Source organism: Ruditapes philippinarum, unplaced genomic scaffold (assembly GCF_026571515.1).
Source record: "Ruditapes philippinarum isolate M1 unplaced genomic scaffold, ASM2657151v2 ctg1161_1_1_1_1, whole genome shotgun sequence".
NCBI lineage: Eukaryota > Metazoa > Mollusca > Bivalvia > Venerida > Veneridae > Ruditapes > Ruditapes philippinarum.
Window position 1 is genome coordinate 162,390 of NW_026860653.1, and position 22,175 is coordinate 184,564.

At 32.1% G+C, this 22,175-nt stretch overlaps 1 protein-coding gene across 1 annotated transcript in view; it reads right to left on the minus strand.

Annotated features, from left to right (window-relative positions):
* LOC132712898 (intermembrane lipid transfer protein VPS13D-like) overlaps positions 1–22,175 on the minus strand; it is a 100,263-nt gene that overhangs the window by 75,981 nt on the left and 2,107 nt on the right. Inside the window, exons 2-19 of the mRNA XM_060695334.1 lie at positions 14,776–14,915; positions 14,059–14,136; positions 13,332–13,444; positions 12,966–13,043; positions 11,589–11,669; positions 11,089–11,205; positions 10,114–10,239; positions 8,212–8,262; positions 7,511–7,752; positions 6,893–7,061; positions 6,136–6,237; positions 5,204–5,408; positions 3,574–3,726; positions 3,044–3,219; positions 2,086–2,237; positions 1,537–1,658; positions 1,079–1,170; positions 490–655 (exon numbers count right to left, since the gene is read on the minus strand). Of these exons, the coding sequence (XP_060551317.1) occupies positions 490–655; positions 1,079–1,170; positions 1,537–1,658; positions 2,086–2,237; positions 3,044–3,219; positions 3,574–3,726; positions 5,204–5,408; positions 6,136–6,237; positions 6,893–7,061; positions 7,511–7,752; positions 8,212–8,262; positions 10,114–10,239; positions 11,089–11,205; positions 11,589–11,669; positions 12,966–13,043; positions 13,332–13,444; positions 14,059–14,136; positions 14,776–14,872 (2,320 nt within the window). The 5' untranslated portion in view covers positions 14,873–14,915. The remainder of the gene's footprint in view (positions 1–489; positions 656–1,078; positions 1,171–1,536; positions 1,659–2,085; positions 2,238–3,043; positions 3,220–3,573; positions 3,727–5,203; positions 5,409–6,135; positions 6,238–6,892; positions 7,062–7,510; positions 7,753–8,211; positions 8,263–10,113; positions 10,240–11,088; positions 11,206–11,588; positions 11,670–12,965; positions 13,044–13,331; positions 13,445–14,058; positions 14,137–14,775; positions 14,916–22,175) is intronic.

The following is a 22,175-nucleotide window of genomic DNA, read 5'->3' on the forward strand; positions in this document are numbered from 1 at the left end:
ATGTCTTTTTTACCCTTTTCTGACCAAACAAAACAAGAAGTGCGTCCAAAGGACACAGATGGCCCCCTATTCTACTGTATTGTCAGTCTACAGAAGGACAGCGAGACAGACAAGGGCAAATCTATGTGAGCCCTGCCAGCATTAAAGCCTTATTCTTTAGCCATACCTCAAACGACAGATATGGAAATTGAACTTTGACCTAATGACCGTAAAATCAATATGGTTCATCTAATGATCATGGGCATCAATTTTACCTAAACCAATGGCTTATTCCTTCTGACAAGGATAACAGGGCGTATGTATGTCTAAATGGACGTACAGTTGGACTACGTACAGTCACATCACAGTATGAGTGGGAGCATAATGATGACTGCACTAAGAAATACAGGGCAATACCAATACACAGAATATTCCTACAGATTTCAAAAAGACAAAATCATTATGTAGTTCTATACACTTTAAGTGTTTGTAATTACAAAATACATTTACCTTCATTATTCTCTGTACTCTCAGTATTAGGTGTTCCAGTCTGTGTGTTGTGTAGCTTCAGGTGTCCTAGATCTAACACTACCATACTTGTATTATCTGATACAAAATTCTCAGGTATGATGATCTGTGGGGCTGCCACATCAAGATTTATCTCCCATCTCTTTGCCTATAGATTCAAAATTATATTATCAAGTGTTGTTTCCCTTTATTTACCAATATCATATTTACTAATTTTGTACGTTTACCTGTTTGATGCAGTATTTCAGTCACATACTTTGAAGCATTGCCCAATGGGAGGCTTAAATAATTTCTGCCAACTAGGTCACATATTTCTATTCAATCAACAATAGCCATGATATCTGATACAACCAAATCTTTACATATAAACTTAATGTCACATCCAAGACTCAATGTAGCAAATCTGAAGTATGTTGTAAACAAAATTTTTTTCTGAAAATTAAAAATAATTTATCTTGCACAAAATAAATCTTTGTTAGAATTTGCATTAAATCGTATAAATGTAGTTTTTTCTATTTTCTTTTAAAGTTCAAACTATTGCCTGAATTTTAAACACTGTAGGTATACACACCTTCTCTGACCCCTCTAGTATCTGTTCCAATGAATGTTTCAACTCGGCCTGTGTCTGTCGTTTCAGTGTTTCATACTGTCTCCTAGCAGCACCTTATAATACATTTAATATTCTCATTATAAGTAAATGGCTCCAGAATATATTTAAAATAATTAAAACACACTTTTTTTCCAGAAGATGTTAAATTTATACTCAGCTGACTTATTATGGAAATATGTAATGTTAAATGTGACATTTCAGCTTCTCTCTTCAAAACCATTGAGTATTATACGTGATAGTGTCTACATGTTGGACTGAACATCAAATATTTCCAAAATGTTTTATTTTTACAACTTCAGGCAAGAACTAGGAGAGTATGACTATCAAGAACTAGAACATTACTGAAAACTATTAAATTTCTTTAAAAAATTTCAAATTCAAATTTAATGTCATAATAAATATCATTGACTTCCACTTACTGGACAAGGCACTTTCACTCTTCTTGGCAACATAGATATTCTTAGATGAGAACACTTCCTTGATCCGCCTTAAAGCTTCAGTGTTATACACAATGTCAAGTGGCTGTGTTAATATGCTGAACCTACAAAATATATACATATATTGTTTGGGTAAACATGTAAATTTGCTTATAAGATATGATTGGTATTTATCTCCCTATTTGTATAATTTGAATTTTCAGCTTTAGCTGTTAAGGTGATGAATAGACATACTTCAGTAAAGGTGGCATGGCAACATTCCAGAAGGAAAATGGCAAATGCTTCTTAGTGGCCCACTAGTGGGCATGGTCTGTAAAAAAAAAATATTCATGGATAAAATATTATAAAGTTAAAAAGATGAAAGGTATTGTAAAGCATGAATCAAATGCATTAATAGATGCGAAACTGTGAAATAAATTCTTGCAACATTAGTCAAACAGTATGTGTAAATTATTCAGTTATTATTTACTTGAAAAGTGCAATCATAAAGTTTCCTTACAAACTATAAAGATATCTGTGTTTATTACTCACCTGTAATTAGCTGCTGTTTGAAATGGATTTTTCTCAAACTTCAGTGCAAACAATTTTTCTTCTGTCTCTTCTTGTACTGGGGTAATTTTAGAGGATTTCTGATAGCCTGGTGTTCCTGGTGTCCCTATCTGTCTCTTTATTCCAAACCTCTCCTATCAACAACATAACATTACATGACATAACAATAGCAACACTTTCTATACAATAAAGCCCATTATATGATTTTTATAATTGATAAATTTCAAATCTGACTGCCCTTTCTGCTAGATTAGGAAATAGCAATAATTCTTCTAAAAATATAATAATGCTCATTTCCAGAAAAATGCACAGATGATCTTATGGTTTTTCAGGACATTTTTATTCTGACACATACAAAATGAGCAAAGCATCATTCAACTAAACCTATCTTTTGAGATATCTTATTTCATTGTACACATATCATGATACACAAATAAAACTACTGTCTATGCGTTTTCTAAACAGACAGACTATAACAGCATGAAAATAAATCAAATTTTAAACAAATATCATTTTTTCCAGAAAAGACTCTGTTACAATACAAAAACTAACTGAAATATAACATTAATTACATACAGAACTTTGAAATGTATCAAAAGCAACAATATTTTATGGTTATGAGTATTTGAACTATGTACAGCATATAAGAGAATTTGTTTTTCTGGATTTTATGCAGATTTTAATGCAGTTTTTTGGTCATATCTTAAAATTCCACCTAACCAATAATTACATTACAAGTTTCTCCACAAGTCACTGGATACTTATCCCACATGATTTCTGAATCATCAGAGAGGGACATATGATCATTACTCTCAATGCCTGATACCAACTGTCACCAAGAAATCACGTTTCACCAGAGGATGAAACCATGGACCCCTTGATTAGTAATATAATGCTCTTCCTATAGAGCTAAATGGATGAACTAAAAGTGCACATGTACCTTATTTTGTGATCCCACAAGGCATGGAAACTGTGTGTGTTCTGTCATCTTATCTAGAAGTCTCAGTCCGCCTACATCAAGACCAAATGTGAAACCACCAGTTCTAGGACGTGATTCAAACATCATTTCTATAGCTGAACATTCTAACTCTAGTATACTGTAACTTTGTACATCTTCTACAATATAACATTATCATGCCATTTATTATCATGTAAAATTTCTTTAGAGGTTTTACAGATTACAAAACTTTAAATATTACAGTGTCAACAAAAATATATAAGAAGGTAGCAGTAGCCTAGTGGTAAAGGTGTCTGCCTCTTAGCCCGGTCAACCATGGGAGCATAAGTTTAAGCCCTATGGAGACCATGATTCCTAATTATGACAACTGTACTGAATGCCAATTTTAGAGGGTTTCAAATAATCTTCAAACTTATTCACATTTGTCCTTTTTTTGAAGCAAATTATTTAGTTTAACAAAGCTATCACCAGTAAATATGTAACACAAATTTCCTAAATAAAAACAGACTTACGAGATTCAGACATAGTTTTATTCCCTTGTACTTTGAATGAGCCATTATTCAAACAAAAATTGAGTTTAGCAAACACAGCATCTCTCTTCAGTACAGATTTATCATCTTCTCCATCTCCTAGTACAAACTCTACCTCATCCCTCAACTCTTGTTCTGTAATACAAATTTGTATATCATCTTTAATCTACATGCAATACAAGAACCTTTTAACATTATTTCTTTGACAAAATTTATCTTTTCATTCTGCTTTTATATTCACAACAAAGTTGATGTTGATTAGAAAGACATCATAGCATACATAGTGTTGGTATTTGAGCCAATAGTAAACACTTATGACTTTAATTCTCATACATGGTGTATATTTTTTCTTATAAATCACTTAATTGTGTGAATTTCATAAAGTCTCAATATTATATTCTATAACAATATTTCTAATATATGTTCATACAAGGTTAGCTTTTAAAAAAGCTAGTAGCGACTCGCTTCGTAATTTTATTCCAAGGGTGTGTTTAAATGTAAAAATGACAGTTCTGTACCTGAAGAGACTTCAGCGAACATCAAAATAAAAGTGACATATAAAGTTACGGAAGCCAGTTCTCTCAGTTTAACAAAGGGGAATATGAGTATATATGAAGATGCATTACAAACAGATAGAATGAAGTCCGTATGTCTATGCACATTTACTATATGGCCTGTTGACCTTGACCAAAAAGTGTTAGATAGGTAGAATTCATAAAGATAACTCTTTATACGAAGTTAAGTTGTAATATGTTATTTAGTATTGGAATGAGTGACAAACACAAGTCCTATACAGGAATATATTACTGAAGAACTCTCTTTGGTGTGGGCGAATTAAGATTCATGGGGCATGATTATTTGATTTGTACAAGTTCTCAAGTCTCGTAAATCCCGGTCAAAATAGACCGGGAGAGACCGGAAGCGACCGGACCGAAGAATAGTATAATTATCCCAGTAAATACATACACAAAATACTGGAAAGGATAAAATTACCGGAAAAAAAAGAAAAAGAAAATATGCACAGAACCAGATGTACACTTATGCTAATTAACCAATTAATTGTTAATTATTTAATTTACTACAGAGAAAACAGGTGAAATCGCTAAATCAAAAGTCTGTGTAAATATGATTTATTGAAAAGAATTCATGAAAACAAATATTTTAATCATCATTATATCTTTGCGCTAAAACCAATACTTGCTGCTTTTTCAAAATGGCGTGAAAATTGAAGGTTTTTTGACGCTATGTAAGATCAAATTTGATTGGCTTAATTATTTTGGATTCCAGCCCAGACAGATAAATTTTGTAGAAAGCTGGAAGCCAAGCTTAGATTAAATTTTTGGATGGATTCGGAGTTTTAGGTTGTTTCTTAGTAAAATCCTTACGTAATACCGGCTCGCCGTGGCGAGCCGGCATAATTATATAAATAGAAAAAAAAATAATTATTCTCAAAAAAAGAGAAAAGAAAAAAAAACTTATTTGCTCTGCATGTGTGAAACCCTTTTTGCAAGAAGACATTTATCAACTCATAACACTTAATTCTATTCCAGTCAAAAAAAATATTTTTTTCACTACAGTTAGTAATTGAAAATGAAATGGCATAATTACAAACCTAGCTCAGACTTGGATATTTTTACAGGAGGTTCATCAGTTCTATCAACATTATCTCCTTCATCTGGTACCATGCTGGTATCAGATCCTTGCTGGGAACCATACCATCCTCCCCATCCTGGGAACCAGCGCTGTAGTAAAGATTTATCTTCAGGAGGGCTATCAGCTGATTTTTTGGTACCAGGCTCAGGTTCAGGAGAGGGTGCCTGCATTAGCAAATGTAAAAAAAACTTTAATACCATGTTAAATGGATACTTTAAAAAGTTTTTTCCACCCAATTCTTGTATAATATCATTCACAATAAAGATAACAAGCATACCTTTAGCTTGTAAAGATTTCCACTCTTGCAATAAAGCTATATTTAAGAAGAGGGAACACAATGCCATGTGTATATACATTTAATTTAGGTTAATATTTGGTCTTCTATTAATCTATTGTAATATATATAATATTTTGAGTCTATTGAGCTGACAATATGTATATATGTTTAAATAAATTGAAAACTTTTCATTATCTAATTAATATATCAATTACATAGTATGTCATATATCAGGGAAAAAAAGAAAATAAAAGGCCAGACAAAAACAATAAAAGTCAGCATAGTATCTTTAACACAAACAAATGTTTAAGCACTAATAAAACTATTTTTAACAACATATTAATTTTAAGAAGATATGTTCAAATTTCAAGCTTTACTGGAAAAGGAAGACCTCAGGTGCTCCTTTGTACATTATTTTAGAGATGAGAAGACATGCAAGTAAAACTTCCTGGACAACATCCTCACATGATAGGATTGACAGTCCCAGTTGGAATTCAAACCAACAGAGAAAATGGGCAAGTGATTTGAAGTAAGCAAATTTAATCACTCAGGCACAAAGGCCTTGTCAATCAGTATTAATCAGTATAAAGAAAACATGAAAACCATTATTTTACCTTAGACAGGACACCTTGTCTGATCAACTTTCTTAAAACATATTCTCTGATTATCTTTATTTCATCAAATGTCCATTCTTGCTCTATCTCGGCTTGTCTTTCCTGAACAATTAAATATGAGCCGCGTCATGACAAAACCAACATAATGGGTTTGCGACCAGCATGGATCCAGACCAGCATGCGCATCCGCGCAGTCTGATCAGGATCCATGCTGTTCGCTTACAAACCCTCTTAGAAGTAGAGAAACTGATAGCGAACAGCATGGATCCTGATCAAACTGCGCGGATGGGCAGGCTGGTCTGGATCCATGCTGGTCGCAAACCCATTGGTTTTGTCATGACAAACAATGTACAATAAAATAATCATTTAGAAGCTATAAAACAAAAACAATCAGGGTCAAGGGTTATAGAGAAATTCTCTCAGCTCAAACTACAAATCTCAGGTATTTGATTGGTTCAGAAACTGCCACAGAATGTACACTGACCAATGAAAATCCTGAGATTTGAGAGAGAATTCAGAAAGTTATATAACCTCTAGGCCAATTCCTCATATCAAATATATTTTAGAAAAGTAAAATTCACTTTTCATATGCATGTGTACAATACAAATCATACTCTAAATGGGGTATTTTTTATACACAACGAGATAGCAAATACTATGGGTAGACAGAATTAATAACAAATGAAGCTCTAAATACCACACTGATTCTTCCTCCATATAACATAACAGACAAAACAATGAAGAGAAAACAACTTACTTTTAATGTATTATCGATATATTCCTTCTTTAACTGAGATGTGTAAATTTTGATATAGACAACAATATCTTGAACCCTTGTTATGATAAAATCCTTTGTTAATCTTCTGTTTCTATCTTGTATTTGAGAAACTTTAGCTTTAATAGCAAACTGCCACCATTTCTTTGCACTGCAATACAGAAGACAAAAATATAATAGGAGGGGATCTTTTTTTAGAAATAGGAGAAAAATATATACATTTTGTAAAAAGGCATGGGGCCAAATTTCTGGCCCAAATAACAACTTCAAGAAACAATCCTGCGTGAATAGACAGATTCTTCTTTTTTATGAAAGCAATGTCTTTTTTTAACTTCTATATACATAACTTTAATGCTTTATAAGGGATTAATTATATTCTTTGGACTATTAAAAAAGATAAAACAAAAATAGGGTTTTGGAAATTTGCTTACTTAAACTGTTCCTTCAAAAAGAACTTAAAATATTTCTTGAATTCAATATGTGGGCCATCATATATACATTATACGTGTATAATTATGAATTTTGACAAGTACTAGATTTCAAAACTAATATTAGATATTTGAGTACACAGCAGTTTGAATATATTATCTTAACACTTACTTGTTTGCCACAGGGCAGTGCGGTCTCCATTTCCTAAATGGTTTACTCTTCTCATACTTCTCAAACTCTCTCAGTAACATGACAATATTTCTGTACTGGTTCTCACTTAGTGTAAAAGCCATGTTCTCAAGGTTCAAGTCTATATTGTTACGGGGAACCATCTTGTCACGAAGTGGGAGCGGTGTGGTAAAACGTTTCATCTTTGCTTTGGCTGACACAGGTGACAGAATATACTCATGTTCCTGTTGAAATATAAATCAGTATGTTACAATAAATACAAATATTAATCCATCACCTTGCATTTGCTGTCAGTATACATAAAGAGCCTGGGCTAACTGTCTATATACAGTTTGACCAGACTTTTTGCTTTTGGTTTATTTACTTTAAAATTCATCTTGATATTCTAAAAAATTTATAATTGGAAAGCTCCAAATGGAATGACAAGTCCATTCATATTTTCTGACAACAAAATGTTCCACATGCCAAATAATTTATATATTAAAATACCTATATCATTATTATAATATAAATGTACCTTTCAACAACACTTTGTTTTTTTAAGACAAATTTACATCCAGGACAATGTTGACAGGACATCACACATTATTCAGTACAACTTTTTTTCATTGAAACTAGACATGCAAAATTCTAACATTTACATTAAAAGCATTCATATCATTTATGTCAATTTTACAGCATACCTTGAATTGTTTTGTTATACTTGAAACATACATCTCCCTCTGTAAATTGTCCTGAAGTAAAAAAAAACATTTTTTTTACATAATGACAAATTATATTATATCTTCAGGGAATGAATGAGCAGATATTTTGAAAACCCTAATGAAAAGTTTAAGCATAATTTAACAAGGTGTTGTTTATTTTCTTATCATATATCATGTAAGTATCCTATAGTTTACCATTACTAATACTATACATTTGTTGCCTACAAGGTGTAATCAACAATTCTTTGTTTTACTTCAATTGCCCATTTTAAGTTAGAGTGGCTATTTAACTTATCAAATACATGGAGTATTAAATACTTTTGACAGTAGTGAAGAATTTAGTTGAAAAGAGAGAAAGGTTGAACTGTAGATTTCTGATGTTGTGACTTCTGGCCTTGTTCTTTACTGACACTTATTTTTTTTTTCAAATGGAGGATATTGAATGAGTGTAAGATCTACCCTTAATCTATTGAACAAGTTTTATAAATTAAGTAATGGATGTACATGAATATAGTATTCTATTTATCACAGACCCGAAATAAGATCTTTTTCTAGTAAAAAACAACAGCGATCAGTGATCACATGTGTCGCCTCATGATGGCCAATTTCATGTTGGGACAAGTTTTGTGACAGACGGACAGACAGACGGACAGTGCACAACTAGACTTGGTACTGGTCATTTCTGTAAAGTTTGGATGAAATTGCACAAGTAGTTTATGAGGAGTAGTACGGACAAGCTTTTGTGTATCTGGCAACACACAGAAAAAAACACCTTTTTATCAAAGGGCCATAACTCTGCCAAAAATCATTCAACCGGAAAACCTGTGCAATATGCGCAAGGACTTAACCTACAGATCAATCCTGTAAAGTTTCATTGAAATTGCATTAGTGGTATAAGAGAAGTAGTCCGGACAAACTTTAAAAATAAAAATTATTAAAGGGCCATAACTCTGAAAAAAATCATTGAACCAGAAAATGCTGACAATATGCACAACTAGACTTGGTACTGATCATTCCTGTAAAGTTTGGACAAAATTGCACCAGTAGTTTATGAGGAGTAGTACGGACAAGCTTTTGTGTATCTGGCAACACACAGAAAAAAACACCTTTTTATCAAAGGGCCATAACTCCGCCAAAAATCATTCAACCGGAAAACCCGTGCAATATGCGCAAGGACTTGAGCTACAGATCAATCCTGTAGAGTTTCAATAAATTGCATTTGTGGTAAAAGAGGACAAGTCCGGGCAAAACTTTAAAAATAAAAATCATTAAAGGGCCATGTCTCTGACAAAAAAAATTGAACCGGAAAACGCCGACGATATACACAAACAGACTTGGTACTGATCATTCCTGTGAAGTTTGGATGAAATTGCACCAGTAGTTTATGAGGAGTAGTCTGGACAAGTTTTGTGACGGACAGACAGACGGACGGACAGACGGACGACGGAGAAGTGATCCCTATATGTCGCCACTACTCCGTAGAGGCGACACAAAAAGAATCTTTATTTTTCATTCTGTGCCTATAGTGAAACATAAGCGTGATGTTTGTATAACTTGGATGAAAACATGTTGAAAGTTATAAGATTTGGTGTATAATGATTTTTATTAAATAGCTTTATTACACTCCTGCACTGTGGTTTAAGTTTTTTTTCATTGGGTTTTACGTCGCATCAACATAGTATAGGTCATATTGCAATCCCTGTTGAGATTCGAACCCACAATGGTGTGGGGCAAGTGGTTTGAAGTCAATGACCTTACCACTCAGCCATGAATGGCCCACGGTTTAAATGATAAAAGACATTGATTCAAATCTATACCTATAATATTACATAATTAAACATGATAAAAAATAACAGAAAATACAAAAATCATGTCACATACCGTCATTTTATTTTTAGGAAGATGTCCAACCAATGTAGTGTTGGTATCAAAGTAGATAGAGAAATTGTTCAAATCTACCAGCTTGTGCATAAGCTCTACATTGTCCCTGCTCACAAACTTCGGTGTCTATAATTGTACACAGTATCAAAACACATCAATCCACATTTATATCATATCTGACTAAAAACATTGTTACTATTCACCCTGTCCTAACAAACACTACAAAATAAAGGCTTCTGTGTTAAAGGGATTTTTTCATGTAATCTTCTTGTTTGAATTTTCTTCTACATGATTCTGATTTTTTTCCCAACAAGTCACTGTATATCACATGTTGTTTGTTTGGTTTATATGTTGATTTTAAAACATTTTTTGCTATATATCAGTGGTCTGTTCCCCTAGCAGGTGTTTTCCAGGATAACTAACCTGTAATTACCAATTTCTCCACAAGTGACCAACTACTAATCCCATCTGATTTCTGAATCAGCATTAAGAGAAAATTAACAAAGATCAATTGTCATGGTCAAAATTTTACTTTGTAGATAATGTTCACCCCTATTTAGATAAGTGATTGGACTGAATATAAACATTTTTTTAATTTCTTTTTGGTTTTTGTTGGGTCTTATGTCACATCAACACAGTATTGGTCATATGGTGACTTTCCAGCTCTACTGGTGGAGGAAGACCTCAAGTGCCCTTCCATGCATAATTGCAGGTACAAAGAGGCACGCGAGTAAAAACACTGACATTCTGTAAGCTAGCTGGATAGCTTCCTCACATTCAAGAATCCAAAATCCCTATCCAGGATTTGAACCCACAGCAGTTAGGGGCAAGTGGTTTGAAGTTAACAACCTTAACCACTAATCCACAGATGCCCCGAATATAAACATAAAACCATGCAATATTTATAAAACATTATTTTATATTAATCTTGATGCTCTATTCAAATATTTTATACATATGATAAATCAGTCTTACCCAAGATCCATCTGTACTTTGAGCACTTAGATTTTTGATGACAACACCAAATGAGAATGGACAAGTAGGATTGGTAATATCATCTTCATAGCGGATGTGCACATCTTTGATATTCAACTACATTAAAAAATAACATAACAGAGTGAGTAGTGACACAAAAAGAAAAGTTTGTTCAAGTATCATTTCACTTTATTTGATAAGAAATCTATGAAATTTGAATCAAAGTTGTCCCAATCATATCTTAAGTGATAAGCTATTCATCATTTCTAATGCCAAAATAGTGGTCAATATTTTCTTTTCTTTTTTTTATCCACACAAAAGCTGTAATATATTCAAATCATAATTGACTGGAAAGAGGTAAACAAACCCTAACATGTATTTTGGCCATTGAAGTTCTCATTTGAAATATATGGATATAATCAAAGAATAATCAATTAAAAAGCAATATTATCAATCAACGCTTTAGTAAGATAAATATGGAAGTTTATTCTAACTTTTACCTGTAAGTTTTCTAGAATGTTTGCCACTACAGAAGTACCATAAGAAAACCAGGAAGACTCTTGTTTCACTTCTTTTTGAACCTTGAAAAAACATAAGTTCAAAATATTAATTACTAATTATAGATAAAAGGAGTGACAGGAAAGGAGTTTTAGTGTGTGTTTACAATAACAGCACCTTCATGTATCTTAGATCAAAAATGGTAATCTAATCCAATGTTAGAGCAATCTGTATCAATATTTGTCAAGCAATCAAGTTATTTGTTTGCTTCCAACCTTAATTGTTAATAAGAATGATCTGTAGTATTACACATAATAATTTTCTCAGCTATTTCAAATACTTTTTTTTTAGAAATTATTGTTATTTTTACCATAGTATATATAATAATATAAGATATTTCTTCAGTTGTTTATGAACCAATTTTTATATTTATAATTAACAAAACTATCAACAGAACATAACAGTTATAAATAAATTTGAACTGAGATTTACATATTAAAATACTAAGCATCCTGGTGACCACTGATTCTCCCAATTCGACCATTGCAGACCAAGATCAGCCAGCACACAAGTACTGTCTCATCAAGATATCCATTGTTTGCTATTAAGTCAGTAATTATTTTTTAATTTTACCGAAAACTGATAAATGGTATTGTCCAACTTGAACAAAAGCAGTTGGTAGGACAGCAACGCTCGACTATTCTTAGTGCTTGATAGTAAAAAAAGCCTTGATAATGTAAAATTTTCTGAGTTAACAAAAGGGCAAAATTTTTCTTTAAATCCATGTTACAGTTATAGGCCTTGAAGAGAGTCAAATTATGCTCTCAAAGAAGAGTAAAACATTTCAACTTGTTTCCAAGACAGATGTCAATAGAATATGAAAATATCTGAGGTGGTATGCAAACTTAAATTTAAAATTTAAGTTGAAAAAGGGGCATAATTCTTTCCAAAGTTACCTCCTCCTGTCTACAGGTTGGGGTCATGAGGTTGAACAAGTGTGCATAGTTTCAAAGCCATATGTCAACGGACTTTGAAAATATTTGAGGTATTACAAAAACTTTAACGTAAATTCTAAGTCGAAAAAGGTGCATAATTCTGTCAAAATGCTCGATACAGTTACCTCTTCCTGTCTAAATGTTGGGGTCATGATGGTGAACAAGTGTGCAAAGTTTCAAAGCCATATGTCAATGGACTTTGAAAATATTTGAGGTATTACAAAAACTTTAACATAAGTGGTTACGCAGACGCCGACGCTCGGGTGACTACAATAGCTCTACTTATTGTTATTGAACAGTCGAGCTAAAAATGGATGAGATATTAATAACAGAAATTTAAGGAAAACTGACTTCATCTACTGTGAAAAAAGTTACTAAAATTACCTGTAATTTAGCTTCAAGAGCCTCAAGCATTTTATCTTTCCTAGCTGCCTCGCTTGCCTTTTCTTTTTCTTCATCATACTGTTTTAATAGATAAAAATAGATAATATCACACAAAAATATATTTGTAAATCATTCATTTGGTGCTCAGATATTGCTGTTTAATCTCAGGTAAGCAGTTTTTAATTTCAACAAAAAAAAAGTTTACTTTTTCAAGACAAAGTAATAGTCAAGTTGCCTTAGTTCTGAGAATCTATTCTAAAATTGTATATTAATTAACTATAGTAACAATGTTCATACTGCAACACAATAAATATCAAATTTTAATAATCTTATCCAATGAAAGTATCTGTGAAACTATTTAAATACCTCAGCATTTTTCAATGGTCCAGCAACAAGATATAATCTTTCTATAGAAATCACCCATGGTTCACTGTGTAGTCTACGTAGAGGAATTTGTAATGTGATCTTTCCAATAAAACCTGTACAAGAAATATAAAAGATAGAGAATGCATAAATACTTAGGGACAAAGATGGGTTTGTTTGTCACATAAAGAGGGAAAAAATGGTTTTGATTTTAATACTTATAGAGAAAGAGGGGGACTCCATTGTCAATTGGTAAAGTTCATTAAATTCAAACCACTTGCCTCTTAATACAGTTATTCAAATTTTTATAGATACTTTGGACTCATTTTTGTTTAACATTTAGCTACACAGCATGCTTACAGAGAAGGTTGCATAAAATAACAAAGTTAATTGCATATGAGCCACGTCATGACAAAACCAACATAATAAGTTTGCGACCAGCATGGATCCAGACCAGCCTGCGCATCCGTGCATTCTGATCAGGATCCATTCTGTTCGCTTCCAAACTCTATAACAAGTAGAGAAACCGATAACAAACAGCATGGATCCTGATCAGACTGCGCGGATGCACAGACTGGTCTAAATGCATGCTGGATGCAAACGCATTATGTTTGTTTTGTCATGACGCAGTTCAAATTTTCCCTGCTATCTTCCTCCCTGCAAATATTAAAGTATATAGAGGTGTTACAGAGACATGAAAAATCTATGTGAATACTTAATGTTAACCTACCTGACTTGACTTGTAGGGGTAAACCAAGACTTTTGAGTGCATCTTTCTTCAATGGCAAATTCTCTAGTTCCACAGCTCCTGATATAAATAGAAATACATGTAATAGTTTGTTCTAAATCAATCCAGATTTAATTTTTTTATGCACGTGAGTCCAAGTATAGTTCTCTTTTATGTTAAGGGGTGTAACTTACTGAGGGCTTCAAATAAGTTCCAAAATTTGGAAGCTAGAGGCTGCAAAATTTTTGATACTGGAAGTCATATTATATAGGTAAAGAAGAAAAAGGGTCATATTTTGGAAATCACAAGCCAAAATTAGGAGTAAATGACTACATAACTTTCACTAATGGAAGCCCTATTACTTTACATATCCATATTTACAGTAAAAAGAATCAACTATTTTCAGCCTTTTGAAATTAAATAAACTAAGATGGTGAAATTCTATACATTGTATATGTTATTAGCTCTTTTACACTTATCTTAATAAACTATAATTATATCTGGATTTCAGAGGGCTATATATATATGTTGGATGTTCAACTTCTATGGATATACTATTTTATGTGTGTTCAAAAGCTTTGTACAGGATTTAGACAAATGATGGGTGATCTAATACCACTTCTTATTGTGCTCAAAACACAGGATATTACCTTTAATAAACAATTGATTCCAACACTTTATAAAATTTCAAAATCATGTGCTCAAAATCTTTGTACTTACCCTGCAATAATGCTATGGACAGCTGATGTGTGTTCAAATTCTCTACATACTCCCCTACGTAGGTGTTCAAAACCCATGCTGCTAGTCCCTCTAACATTGTAGTATTTTATTATAACTCTCTTTCTTTTATCTCCTGCATCCTGTACAAAGAAAATCAAACACATCCTACATGTCTTTCATGTGCCATTTTTCCAAATAATCTATAATTTAGCATTATAAAACCAAATATAAAGAATTAACACTCACACTACCTTGAAAATTAGCTTAAATGCTTTATTCATATAAAATTTTTGTACTACTTTATTATTAGATAAATTGAACATTTGTTCAGGAGAAAATTTTGCAATGTTAAGTTATATCAGTTGTAAACAAATACTGCTAATGACTGCTATGACCTAAAGAAGATCTTTTTTGCTAGTAAAGAAAGTGTAAATTTCCATACTTCAGCCAATTAATATTTAACACTTTTTTCAATAAAAAAGAATATCAATATTTTATAACTTTTTCAACATTTTTCTTTCTTTCCTGATAAGCAAACTGCAATTCAACACTTTACTTTGAGTAACATGGAGATGAATGCAAAACAAATTTTTATACACAAGATATGTTAGTAAATTTTATAATAACTATATTTCTTCACTGCACTAGATTTTCACTCAAGCATGCATCCCCATTTAAAACATAATCTTTCTCCATCCCTTTAAGATATGCTCCCTCCCTTAATCATCATATTGAAATGCCCCCCCTCCCACCACCAACAGTCTTTTTTCATCTTAAATAACATACCGTAAAATTCCTAATAAACGCCCCTCCCCTAATAAAGCCCCCCAAGCCTTTTGATATAAGGAAAACAATCTACTCATCAGTGCTGAACTCATAATAACAGCCATAATTTTATTCAAATCATTCAGAATCCATTTTATTTTATAGAAAACACCAATATGTATAATATGATCTTTAAAACTTTAACACTTTTTAATGTTATTACCAACACTTGCTAACACTAAATGTATTTACAGTGATTTTTGGATTTAGGAAAAACTGTGTTGTAATAATAGCCTCCCTTTTGAAAAATGTTTAGCCCCCGGGGGCGTTTAATAGGAATTATATGGTACATGTATTTATTGAAGTTCCCAAATGATAAATAAAATCTAAATACTAGTAATATTATACAAGTCATTTATTATGTTTCAATAAATATATTTCAAATACTTGTGCCAATAAAAACAATATTGCTCGGCCATGCATTTATTTTAGTGCAGTGTCATATACATTATACAAATATAGCGCAAAGACGTGCTCAATATCTGTATTACAGTAAGACTATACCCAGTATATTTTAAGCATGTCAATAAAAAAAGATACTATTTTAACTTAAGTTAAACAATTCTTATTTTGCGATAAATAGAACATGTATACCTTCATTCCTGAATTTATTAAACTTGTTGACTAAAATATTTTTTTTGTTTGCCAGAGGCTTGTATTATTTTATTCAACTTGTTCAATAAATTCAGTATTGAACCTAACACTCATTCAATATCCTCTGTATACACAAATGATGTCACCACATAGTGACATACTTATAGTATTCACCACTCGGGCCACTACTTAAAAAGAATAAAACAATCTGTGAATTAATCAAATTTTTAATTAACAAAACCCCTAAATGTAGAAATTATTAACTTGAGACTAAAGATTATAAATAATTGATAAACATTTCAATCAAATATACATCTCACAGTCACTACTCTGCTTCAAGCTATTATGAACTGTCGGTTAAATTCTTAAAACCTGTCAATCAAAATTGCAAACTGTCTGAGGTTTACAAAAATAGTTATTTGAAAATTGATTTTTTTTTCATTTTATAAATATACACATCTTTAACAAAAGTTTAAAAAAGTGGTCATGATTTTTAGATTTGAAATTAAAATACAAAAAGGGTGTTCTTTCCTCAATATATACAAGGGTTAGCCTTTCACTTTTCATTGATTCCACAAAAAAAAGAATGTAATTTAGAGTACTTTTCTCATACTTTAAAATGATTGTTATTACAAGACTTGTTAATTTACTAAAATGACTGTTATTATTATATAAGACTTGTTAATTTACTTTGTCTGCAGGAATTAATGCTATTCAAACTGAGAGGAATTCAAATACACACATTATATTATTAATTTATATATTATATTGCAAACATTAAAGGGACTCCACTGAATTTTTTTTTACATTTGCAAAAAAATGAATGAAAAATTCAAAACAAAGAAATGAAAATTTTGCCTGTGTCTCTCTTCAACTTGATGTTCCTTGAAATAAAATCTTATATCATTAATTATAACAGAGTGGTCTGATCAACACTTGGCATAGACCAATTAGGTTGGCACAAATATAATGATTAAAAGAATATCTTACTAAATGAAGGCATTACACTGGAAAACCATTTTTCTTTCACTCAAGTATCCTTTAATCTAAAATTTTATAGTTCATTAAATTTCCTGCATGGTCATGTGCCTTACCACAGCTGCCAGACTAAAGGGAAGTAACTCTAATCTAGCAGATCTGATAAAATGGCTGAAATTTGACTGCTAAGCAGGCATGGGTATAGACAAAATTTGGTTACCAATTAAACAATTATTAAAGAAAAATTCACATTTTTTCTGTTTCTGTATTTGGTAAAAACTAAAAAAATTTTACAAACAATTTTTAATGTACATAAATTCTATATAGCTGACCATCACCTACAATGTGCCGACCACTGTTTTAGTTAAACCTTAAGGACGTTTTCGGGAGTTTTCATAGAGACATATTGGCAAAATTAAAACTGTTCCATAGAATTTCTTTAAACTTGGCATGTTGTTAGAATATGATAACAGAAACATTTTGAGCGGAAAAAAATATGGGTCACCGTTCTAGTTTTTGAGTTATCTGCCCCTGAATCAGACTTTTCTACTTATTTGAGGTCATTTCAAGGGCCGATAACTTATACATACTTTAATGTATTCTTGTTTTTAACCTCTGGATTATGTTCTTTCTTTTTATTGTTGAGTACACTACATAATAACATGCAATTCCTTACATCGTTTCTGTTAATTTTTTTCAATGAAAATAAAGGTACTTTAAATTCTAAGAAAAATGCCATCTTTTAAGAAAAAATGCACAGGTTAAAAGAAGAAGAGGGAATAAAAACTACCCACTCTAAATTTGTTCTTGAAATTTTGCATATCAACTAAAACGAAGGTAAGCTTCATGAAAATAAGAAAAAAAATTGTATTGTTACCCTTCATTGTAAATTATCTGCCCTTGAATTTAACAAAAAAGTCCAATTCAAGGGCAGATAACTAAAAAACGAGTATGGTGACCCCAATTTTTTTTTTCGCTCAAAATGTTTCTGTTAACAATATGCCAAGTTTAAAGAAATTCTATTGAACAGTTTTAATTTTGCCAATATGTCTTTATGAATACTCCTGAAAACGTCTTTAACAGCACTCATTCTACCTATTCTTAATATAGCTCAAACACTCTAAAACTTCATGCTTGTTTTTACTGAAACCATTACCAGGAATTTCATAACAGCACAGATTACCCTCGAACTGAAGCAGACACATTCATAAGATTCAGAACAAATTTTTTTTTCAGAACATTTGTTACAATTTAGCGTCACGCATTGACCTTACCACTTTAGGTCTCTTTAAAAACTTTTCCTAAACGGTGAAATACATTACTCTGATACTCATTAGATTATTTCACCTCCCTGCAACTGTCTCAACAGATATCTCACCCTACTTTTAGGCCAGCTAACAGAACATTCAAAATCCATGATACATTTCATGATATTAAATGTTAAATGTATTTAAAGACTGATTTCAAAACTAGGGTCAAACACTGACATATATGGCACAAAAACACAATTATTTTTCACCCCCACATGACAAGGGATACAGGGATACAAGGGTTACATAAGGTTACAGTGGGATACAGTGAATTTTCATCATGTTACAGATATTTTTAAAATTAGATTTTGACTTTTTTGTTATTTATTTCACCTAGAGATATTATTTGAATTAAAAAAAAGAGATCTAATTTTACTTATAATCGATAATCCATTAACATTACCACATCAAAGGGGCTTGTTAGCTGAGTAATTAGTGAGCAATGGCCTTAGTGGATACTAATTATTTATTGAGAAAGATAACAACAAGAGGGCCATGATGGCCCTGAGGTCGCTCACCTGTATATAGCCCCCCCCCACCCCCGGGCCAATTTTTACCCAAGGGCTTTTATTTGTTTATTTAAAAAGACTTGGTAGACACCCATAAGAAGATGTTTCATGCTAAACATCTAAGTTCTAGCTCATTGGGTTTTTTAAAAGAAGATTTTTAAAGTTTTTACTAAAAACAATGACACCCCTGGGGCAGGGCCAGTTTTGACCCCCGGGCTTTTATTTGAACAAACTTTGTAGACACTCATTAGAAGATGTTTCATGCTTAATATCTAAACTCTAGCTATTTGGGATTTTTCAAAGACGATTTTTAAGTCTTTGCTATACACATATAAGGAAAATCAATGACCCCCCCCCCCCGGACGGGGCCAGTTTTGACCCCAGGGCTTTTATTTGACCATACTTGGTAGACACCGATTAGAACATGTTTCATGCTAAATATCTTAGCTCTAGCTCTTTGAGTTCTTTAAAAGAAGATTTTTTAAGTTTTTACTATATGCATATAGGGAAAATCAATGACCCCCTGGGGCGGGGCCGATTTTGACCCCAGGGCTTTTATTTGAACAAACTTGGTAGACACTCATTAGAAGATGTTTCATGCTAAATATCTTAGCTCTAGCTCTTTGGGTTCTTTAAAAGAAGATTTTTTAAGGTTTTTACTATATGCATATAGGGAAAATCTATGACCCCCTGGGGCGGGGTCAATTTTGACCCCAGGGCTTTTATTTGAACAAACTTGGTAGACATTCATTAGAAGATGTTAGAAATTCATTAGAAGATGTTTCATGCCAAATATCTTAGCTCTAGCTCTTATGGTTCTTTAAAAGAAGATTTTTTAAGTTTTTACTATATGCATATAGGGAAAATCAATGACCCCCTGGGGCGGGGCCGATTTTGACCCCAGGGCTTTTATTTGAACAAACTTGGTAGACACTCATTAGAAGATGTTTCATGCTAAATATCTTAGCTCTAGCTCTTTGGGTTCTTTAAAAGAAGATTTTTTAAGGTTTTTACTATATGCATATAGGGAAAATCTATGACCCCCTGGGGCGGGGTCAATTTTGACCCCAGGGCTTTTATTTGAACAAACTTGGTAGACATTCATTAGAAGATGTTAGACATTCATTAGAAGATGTTTCATGCCAAATATCTTAGCTCTAGCTCTTATGGTTCTTTAAAAGAAGATTTTTTAAGTTTTTACTATATGCATATAGGGAAAATCAATGACACCCCGGGGTGGGGCCAATTTTGACCTCAGGGCTTTTATTTGAACAAACTTGGTAGACACTCACTAGAAGATGTTTCATGCCAAATATCTTAGCTCTAGCTCTTTGGGTTATTTAAAAGAAGATTTTTTAAGTTTTTACTATATGCATATAGGGAAAATCAATGACCCCCTGGGGCGGGGCCAATTTTGACCCCAGGGCTTTTATTTGAACAAACTTGGTAGACATTCACTAGAAGATGTTTCATGCTTAATATCTAAGCTCTAGCTCTTACGGTTCTTTAAAAGAAGATTTTTTAAGTTTTTACTATATGCATATAGGGAAAATCAATGACCCCCCGGGGCGGGGCCAATTTTGACCCCAGGGCTTTTATTTGAACAAACTTGGTAGACACTCACTAGAAGATGTTTCATGCCAAATATCTTAGCTCTAGCTCTTTGGGTTCTTTAAAAGAAGATTTTTTAAGTTTTTACTATATGCATATAGGGAAAATCAATGACCCCCTGGGGCGGGGCCAATTTTGACCCCAGGGCTTTTATTTGAACAAACTTGGTAGACACTCACTAGAAGATGTTTCATGCCAAATATCTAAGCTCTAGCTCTTAGGGTTGTTTAAAAGAAGATATTTAAAGATTTTTCTTTCGGTTGCCATGGCAACCAGAGTTCTGCATGGAATTAAATTCTTTGAACAATTTTTAAAGGTGACCACCAAAGGAACATTCCTGTGAAGTTTGGATGAAATTGGCTCAGTGGTTTATGAGGAGATGTCATTTAAAGCAAAAGTTTACGGACGGACGACGGACGGACGACGGACGGACGGACGGACGCCGGACGAAAAGCGATCACAAAAGCTCACCCTGTCACTTTGTGACAGGTGAGCTAAAAACTTGATATTTTGTGACTTATTATAATGTTATAAAATTATTTTTAGACTATGCAGTCAGCATCAATTTAATTTTAATCTGGTGAAACATTGCACTGATTTTTTTCCTATGCAAAAACATACTTCAATAAGACACAGTCATGTAAGCTGTATTACAAAAGATAAAAAACTTTTTCCTCCAATATATCAATGTTTATTTCTGAATAATTTAAGTTCAACTTCATATGAACATATTTATTATAATTAGAAAAAAGATCATATTTTATTTGGAAATAATATAGATATATAATGCAGGATTCCCAGATTTTACTAATAATCAAATCACAGATCATTATCAGTATATCACCACTTCAAAGGGCCTCGTTAACTTGAGAATTATAGCCTAAGGCTTACGCTTGTTTATTGAAATTCTTGTGACCATAGATCATAAATCACAATTTCATAAAGTACTTCATATGCTGTAGAATAAGACATCTATTTTGTTTGTAGGGTTTTTTCTTACTTTTTTATTAATATCAATGTTTATTTCTGAAGAAAAAAATATTTTTTTCTCAAATAATTAAGATTATATTATTTGAGAAATAATGTATTTTTTTAAAAAAGGATTTAATGTGATCATCTATCACAATTTCATAAAGCACTTGTTAAGGATATTAAGATTTTTTGTTGCTTATTTCTCATTTCTAAGTAAGAAAGCTAAAGTTATTTGTTCATGTTTTTTTTCTTCTTTTTTTTTTAATTCTAATTAATTCTTATAATATTTTTAAATATTTGATCCATATTTAGGGCTGCATGCCAGTAAGTTGTATTTTTAAAAACCATTTGTGATGAACTTATTAATAAATGGTCGCTGTTTTTGTTAAATGAAGTGGACAGTTAAAATTTGGATTACAGAGCCCTCCCTTCATTGGTAAGTACTAATATTTCATTCAACATTTAGAGAATTGTTACATTGGATACATTTTATTTAATTAGGATAATGATTCAACTTATAAGCATAACCATTTGCTACTTATACTAATAAAAAGTGTTTCCATCTAATCTATCTAAATTTTAAAACTGTGAGTTAAATTAT